The 8,069-nt window shown below is 54.6% G+C and overlaps 1 protein-coding gene across 1 annotated transcript in view; it reads left to right on the top strand.

Annotated features, from left to right (window-relative positions):
- The first annotated feature begins 2,462 nt into the window (after positions 1-2,462).
- Positions 2,463-8,069, top strand: part of CTNNBL1 (catenin beta like 1) — an 89,570-nt gene continuing 83,963 nt past the window's right edge. The window contains exon 1 of the mRNA XM_077336105.1: positions 2,463-2,585. Coding sequence (XP_077192220.1) covers positions 2,556-2,585 — 30 coding nt within the window. The 5' untranslated portion in view covers positions 2,463-2,555. The remainder of the gene's footprint in view (positions 2,586-8,069) is intronic.

Genomic DNA, 8,069 nt, shown 5'->3' with positions numbered 1-8,069 from the left:
ACCCACCGGAAGGGAGACGGCAGCCAGGAAACCAGAGGCTGGGCAGGGCGGCTGGAAGAAGCCAGAGAAGATCTCTAAGCGTATGAATGGGGTGCTGGCGGCCAGGATCAAGATAATTCATACCATAGTGTTCCCCAAGCCAGACTGGTGTAGTGGTGTGGACTTCTAATCCAGTGAGCTGGGTTCGATTCTGTGCTCCCCACGTGCAGCCAGCTGGGTGACCTTGGGCTCTCCACGGCACTGATAAAGCTGTTCTGACTAAGCAGGAATTGTAGGGCTCTCTCAGCCTCACCCACCCCACAGGGTGTCTGTTGTGGGGAGAGGAAAGGCGATTGGAAGTCGCTTTGAGACTCCTTTGGGTAAATAAAAGGGGCATATAAGAACCAACTCTTCTTCTCCTTCAGTAATCTCAAGGCTCTCTCAGCCTCACCCACCTCACAGGGTGTCTGTTGAGGGGAGAAGAAAGGGAAGGTGATTGTAAGCCGCTTTGAGACTCCTTCAGGAGAGAAAAGTGGCATAGAAGAACCAACTCTTCTTCTTCAGTAATCTCAGGGCTCTCTCAGCCTCACCCACCTCACAGGGTGTCTGTTGTGGGGAGAGATAAGGGAAGGTAATTGGAAGCCACTTGGAGACTCCTTTGGGTAGAGAAAAGCAGCATACAAGAACCAATTCTTCTTCCTTTACTACGTATCGGCGTGAGAACTGGACAATGAAGAGAGCTGATTCACTTGACACACGTTGTGTTGGAGGAGAGTTTTACAGTGATCATGGACTGCCCAAAAGACCAATACGTGAGTTTTAGATCAAATCGAGCCTGAGTTCTCCCTAGAACTAAAATGGCCAGATAGATGGTTCTTTGGTCACATTGTGGGAAGACAAGAGTCCCTGGAAAAGAGGAAGGCCCACCTGGAGATGGATGAAGGAGTTTGCAAGACCCCAGCCAGGGAGTTCACAGTGGAGCTCCTGGAGGTCGTGGGTTTGTGTAATGCTGACCTCAGCTGGATGTGACTAGATGGCCCTTAACACCACGGTGGCCAGTCCTGGGCTGGGAACTGCATAGAGATTTGGGGGAGGGGGAGCCTGAGGAGGATGGGCTTTGGGGATAATGCCAGAAAGGCCCCCTTCCGAAGCAGCTGGATTGATTTTGTTGCCTGATCCATTGTAATCCCAGGAATTCTCTGGCAGTTGGCGACCATACTTAATAATCACAAGCCACGATGCCCAGGGGTCTCCATCTGGCTTCGAGAATCACAGAATTACAGAGTTGGAAGGGACCTCCAGGGTCCAGCCCCCTGCACTATGAAGGATCTGGTGCATTACAACAAAGAATGGGTTTTCATGCCCACTTTTCACTACCTGAAGGAGTCTCAAAGTAATTTCTACTTGCCTTCCTTTCCTCTCCCCACAACAGGCATCCTGTGAGGGAGGTGGGGCTGAGAGAGCTCTGAAAGAAAGTGCTGTGTGAGAATTGCTCTATCAGTACAGTGATTAGCCCAAGGTCGCCCAGGTGGCTGCATGCGGAGGAGCAGGGGATCAAACCCAGTTTGCCAGGTTAGAGGCCACCTCTCTTAACCAGGACACCATGCTGTTCTCAAAGCCAGCCAGATTCCTGTTTTCCCACCCCAGTGCAGTGCGGAACTCAGGCCCTGGCTGCTGGGCCTGCTGCCCCCTCTACTTCTCCAGGCCGAGTCTCCCTTCTTATGGCAAGCAAGTCCCTGGGGGTGGGGTGGGGGGTTCTCAAAAAGAACTGGGAGCCAATCCCAACCCAGGCTGCCCGCCAGAGGAGCCGGGCTGTGGCAGGGGAGGTAGGATGTGCAGCCTTTTGGGGTGGCCTGTTAGAACCATAGAGTTGGAAGGGACCTCCTGGGTCATCTAGTCCAACCCCCTGCACTATGCAGGACGCTCACATCCCATCACCCAATCGCTGTTCCCTGGGGCGTTTGTGGGGGGGGGCAGTGTCAGGGCCTGGAGCATGCTGAGCCTCCCCCCCCTGCACTTGGCAGGGCCCACCAAATTTTGGGCAAGGCACGGGAGGGCAGGGGTGTCCCTACTTCGTGGCCGAAGGGATCGGCCCGGGGGTCCCTGGCTCAAGGGCGGCAGTGTGTGTGGGGGGAGGGGGCTGGTCTCCCTTCTGCTTTGCCAGCGCTGGGCTGGGGGCGGCTTTGGGGAGGGAGGGGGAGGGAGCCAGCAGTGGGCGGGGCCATGGAGCCCCCCTCCTCCCAAGCTGCCCTTTCCTCTGAGCCTCCCCATACCCCTCTCCAGCCGCCCCCTGGGGCTTGGCAACGGGGCTTGTGCTCAGGAGCCCGCCGGGGGGCAACACGGGATGCCCCCCCCATGCCAGGCCCCGCGGCGAGCGCGCCAACCTCCCTCCTCTCTCTCCTTCCCCGCCTGCCTTTTGGTGTGCGCTCGGCGAGGGCATTTACGGCGCCGCCTCCCTCCCTCCCTCCCGGCCCAGCGTTCCCTTTGCGCGTCTACGCGGCGGAGTTCGGCCGGCGGGTCGCTTTACGGCCGGCGTGCTCGACGGCCTTTTGCGGCAGCGGGGAAAGGAGCCCGCCATGGACGTGGGGGAGCTGCTCAGCTACCAGGTGGGGTCGCGGACGCCTCGGGGTCTCTGCGCGGCGGGACGGGGAGTGGGGCGCCTGCCACGGGCCTACCTCGCAGGGGGAGCCGGCCGGTGGCACTCCAGATTGCAGGAACTACAATGGCCATGAGCCCCTGCCTGCTGGGTCGCTGGGGGTTGGTTCTCCAGAGGGCAGGGACTACAATGGCCATGAGCCCCTGCCTGCTGGGTCGCTGGGGGTTGGTTCTCCAGAGGGCAGGGACTACAATGGCCATGAGCCCCTGCCTGCTGGTTGGCTGGCGGTTGGTTCTCCAGAGGGCAGGGACTACAATGGCCATGAGCCCCTGCCTGCTGGTTGGCTGGCGGTTGGTTCTCCAGAGGGCAGGGACTACAATGGCCATGAGCCCCTGCCTGCTGGTTGGCTGGCGGTTGGTTCTCCAGAGGGCAGGGACTACAATGGCCATGAGCCCCTGCCTGCTGGGTCGCTGGGGGTTGGCTCTCCAGATTTCAGGGACTACAATGACCATGGGCCCCTGCCTGCTGGGTGGCTGGGGGTTGGTTCTCCAGAGGGCAGGGACTACAATGGCCATGAGCCCCTGCCTGCTGGGTGGCTGGGGGTTGGCTCTCCAGAGGGCAGGGACTACAATGAGCATGAGGCCCGCCAGGGTCTCATGGTCATTGTAGTCCCTGCCCTCTGGAGAACCACCACCCGGCCACCCCTGCAGGGCTGGCCTGATCCTTCCAGCAAGGGAGGGCTGCACAGTTATCTTAATATCTTTGGTTTCACGATGTTCCCATCCATGCTGGGCCCAGGAGGCTGGGTGGGAAATAAGGGTAATGGTGAAATGATTTTTAAAAAGAGCTTTCTGCAAGATGTAGAAGGAAGAGGGCTGGGTTTTTTATGCTCTGTTTTCCAGTGCCCGAAGGAGTCTCCCGTCGCCTCCCCTTCCTTTCCCTGCAGCAGGAGGGAAGTAGGTGGGGCTGAGAGAGCTCGGAGAGAACTGCCCTCATAACAGCTCTAAGCGGACTGTGTGGCTAGCCAAGGTCACCCAGCTGGCATCATGCGGAGGAGTGGGGAATCAAACCTGGCCTGTCAGCTTAGAAGAAGAAGAGTTGTTTTTTATGCCTCGCTTTTCGCTACCTGAAGGAGTTTCGAAGCGGCTTACAATCATCTTTAGGTGAAGAGAGAGCTCTGGAAGAACAGCCTTTAAGAGGACTGTGACTTGCAAAAAAAATGATATTGGTGGTGGCCAATCAACAGTCTGTGACATCCCCCGGTGCAGGCCAATGGGAGAGGGACCCGATCTTACTTAATCTATATCATAAAAGTCATCAGTACAGGTGAAAACCATTTGAAAGTGGACCGGTCTTGCCTTGGCAGGCCACAAGCTTTGGAAATCTTGATTCACTTGGTGTGACCTGAGATTCCATCTCTTATGGGATGCTTGCCCAAGCCGAGCAACTCTTAAAGACTGACATGCCTTTGGTGACCGAAGCATTTTTGAGCCAGAACCCACAAGAGCCAGTGTGGTGTGGTGGTTTAAGATTCTCCACTCCTCCTTCTCCTCCTCCTCCTCCTCATGTACCCAACTGGGTGACCTTGGGCCAGTCACAGTTCTCTTAGGACTCTTCTCACAGAACAGTTCTTTTAGAGCTTTCTCAGCTTTATCAATCTCTCAGAGCATTTGTTGTAGGGAGAGGAAGATGTTGGGAAGCCGTTTTGGGACTCCTTTGAGTATTAAACCAGCACTGCCAACAACAGGATGAGCCCCCCCCCCCCCCACTGGGTTCCAGAGATTGGCTGTTGGTGGAGTTTCCCTTTAGTCATCATGGCTAGCAGCCGTTCACGGACCTCTCCCCTGTGAGTCTGGGTATTGTGGTTGTTGCCATACCGTAAAAACTGTGCTTTTCCTTGTTCCAATGCTGATATGCGTGTTCTCCTGCTTGGAGATGGTGCAGTGGTCGTTACTGGGAGGGTGCAGACGGTCACGGGAGCAGGTGTGGTGCTCCTCAGTGGGAGGTGGTTGTAGAACTGGGCTTTTGTAAGGACCATTTGAGGCATGTGTTGCAAAATTCAGAAAGCACATGAGCTTCCGCAGATGTCCTTGTAAGGTAAGGTGACCAGATTGTCCCACTCTTGGAGAGACATCTGGGGGCACCTGGCAAATTGTACTTATGTTGACATTAAAAAAAAATATATACTATTTTTGCGTTCTATGCGTTCTATGGACATTTTTGCTGCTCCATATAGACCAGATATTTAATCAAGAACCCCCCCGGTCAATGGTGTCCCGCTTTACCAATGTTAAATTCTGGTCCCCTTATTGTAAGGTGACGGACGTGTTGATTACGGATTTTCTTCGACGCCTAGTTGAATGAGCCATGTGGGGGTCCATGGCATTTTTGAGCTGGCAGATGTGTGGTTGAAATTTTGAGAGACGCTAGTCAAACTGCAGCCCTCCAGATGTTCATGTACTACAACTCCCATGAGCCCCTGCCAGCGAATGCTGGCAGGGGCTCATGGGAATTGTAGTCCACGGACATCTAGAGGGCCACAGTTTGATTACCCCTGCGCTAGTAGGTGCAGTCATGAAATGGCCACCTAGTGCAACAACAAGATGAAGAAGAAGGCTGAGAAAGCCCTGATATCACTCCTTGGTCAGAACAGCTTTACCAATGTTTGGGGAGCCCAAGGTCACCCAGCTGGCTGCATGTGGGGGAGGAGTGGGGAATCAAAAGTGGCATGCCAGATTAGAACTCAGTGCTCCTAACCACTACACCAAGCTGGCTCTGCTGAGATTCCCAGCCAAACCCATTTTGTGATGGAGACGGCTGCATCTGAATGGGCAGCAGCGTCAACAAAGGAGGGCGAAGCAAGCCAGGACTGGTCCTTTGGTTGGGGAGAAAGATGCTGTTTCTTCCCAGCTGCCCATGAAGAGAGAGAGCATTTCCAGGCCAGTGACCAAAGAGTGCTCCTGTCTGTGGTTAGCATGGAGGCACTGTGTTTGCGATGCACCCTCCAGGGGAAGGAGGTGTGCTTCTGGTCAATTTGTAGGGAGCTCTTTGTTTTTTCCCTGGTGAAAGTTAGGTTCTCTGGATTAGATGTGTCCAGGGTGGGGCGGGGGTGTTAGATTTCATACCTTAAGGGGGGTGTTCCTTGGACCAGCTGTCTTCTAAGGGCCCCTCCAGTTCTAGGACTGTATGGTCTTGTCTCCAGGATTTCAGAAGGAAGCTCATGAATTTAACTGGCTGATACTCCATTTTTCTGAGTGAGTGCATCTGGGCCAAGATCAACCAGCAAGTGTCCCTGGGACAGGTGGGGACTTCCGAATGCTCGGTCAGCCCTCTTATGCTCTGCACACCACACGGGCTTTGTGGTGTCTAGAAGCGCCTTGGGGGCACCTCTGGCCCCATGTCGGGGGTCGCTGGCTCAGGGCAACTGTGCAGAAAGAACAGCCATTTTAAAGCTCCCGTTTAAATGACTGAGAAATGCCTGACGTAAATCAACCCCCCCTATTCATCATTTTGATGTTTCCTTTAAAAGGACATACTAATTGGTTGCTATAACCATAAAAACGTATTGATTTAGAACAGAATAGCGTTCATAAAACCTTGGAAGGTATGCTTTTTGAAATGTTTAACGTGATATTCTAACTATTTTTGAAGATGGTAATGTGTTAAACCACTTATTTTAAGTTAATAATGGCTTATTTTTAGATAATTGGAAGCTCGCTGACCCAGATAGGGTCTCCCTCACGTCCTGCAGGCTAATTGATTTCCCCCCCCATTGTTTCTCCTGCCTTTGTCTCCTTTCTCCTAGAACCCCTCCCACCCCAGGTGTAATCTGGGACTGATCATCCAGTAGAAGGTCAGCGTCTGCCTTACTCTCTTGCAATTAGGGTCTGGAGTCACTTGCAGAGGTCTGGAAGTTCACAGGCATAATTGGGGGGGAGGGCGTAAAAGTCACCCAAATAGTTCATTCCACAACCATTGGGTAGTGCATTCTCGATGTGCTTTTGCAGCTGGATTTCCCTTTGCAAAACGGGAAAACCTCAAGTGCGGGAGCCACTGTGTGCATCATGAGCCCGTGTTTGACCCCCTGAGGCGACCTGCCAGTCAACAGCTGTGGCTGCCCAGAAGAGAGATGCTTCACCTCCTTACAAAGACAATCAGCCTTTCTTGGGGTAGGTTTGGAGTCTTTTGAAGCCCAGGCTCCTTGGACTGACCCCAGAGCCGGAACTCTTAACAGATTCTGCTCTGAAAACTCTTCTTGGTCTCAAAGGAGCCGCTGGCCTCCAATTCAGTCCCCCCTAAGTTCACATGAAGAAGAATCCCACATTATGTCATGTTAGGAGCGATGGCTTTTAATCTGGCGAGCCAGGCTTGATTTCCCGCTCCTCCTCATGCAGCCGGCTGGGTGACCTTGGGTTAGTCACAACCCCGATAGTGCTGCTCCGACCAAGCAGTCCTGTCCAATTGTTCCCCACCTTTACCCCTCTAAGCACCGGACATGGTTCTCTCCTCAGTCGGACCAGGCTGAGAGGCCCTGAGGGGCCCCAGGTCACCCAGTAACATTCCACAGCCCAAGTGGGGACTTGAACCTGGGTCTCACCCCCCGGCCACTTTGAAAGCTCATACCCTGGACACAGGCCTGGTCTCCAGGGTGCCCCGGCACTTGGATCTCGCTGCCTTCCCTTCCGTCTCCCACCCAGTTTTCAGGCTTTTCTGCTGAGAGTAAATCTGCACAGGGCAATTGGCGACTCTTCGATGCGGCTTCTTGTCTGGCTAATCTTGTCAGGGTCGCCTTCCAGGAACCGAGGCTTTCTCAATGATACCTGTGGTTGCCACCCTTCCTGTCGCTCCTCCCGACAGCTGCCTAAGGGGCTCCCTCCCCTGCTCTCCGAAGCCCTCCCCGTCCAGCATTAGCCTCTTGGAGCCTCCCCCCCCAATCGACCCCCCCCCCTCCACGGCTCTTGTGCAGTCCGCCCTTTCTGCCACCTCTTCATCTTGTGTCTAATCCCGAGTGAAAACATTCATTTTTCTCCTGTCTTTATTTCTTCATTTTTCTTGGGCCCAGCGGTTATTTATTACCCTCTTCTTTAATTCTAAGTATTTTTGACGCAATTTGCATGTCGCGTGCAAGGCAGCAGAAAAGGTAACGCCGTGCCGTATTTCACGCCGGTCGCTCGCTCCGGCAGCCCGTCTGCAAAAAGAAGATTGATTTTGCTCATATATTTTTCCCCCTCCTGGTTTTGGAGATGAAGGCTCCTCCGGGCGGAAGGAAGACGGGGCCTGCGGCTCTTCAGGCGTATTTCAGAGCGCTGCGAGCTCTCCAACCCCCCCCCCCCCCATTTCTCAACATGAGGCATCACTCTGCCCCTGAGGCTGGGGAGGAGGGGTCTGGCCATTCCTGCCGATCCCAGCCTCCTGCGCAGGGTCCCTTGCAGGTGGGCGGGGGCTCTCTTCCGTGCCCCTTCTGCTGTACTCCTCCAGCGGGAGAAGAGGATGC

This window comes from Paroedura picta, chromosome 4, assembly GCF_049243985.1.
Source record: "Paroedura picta isolate Pp20150507F chromosome 4, Ppicta_v3.0, whole genome shotgun sequence".
In the NCBI taxonomy this organism is placed as follows: domain Eukaryota; kingdom Metazoa; phylum Chordata; class Lepidosauria; order Squamata; family Gekkonidae; genus Paroedura; species Paroedura picta.
Note: the sequence above shows the minus strand (reverse complement) of the source record. Positions and strands in the feature narration are given on the sequence as shown.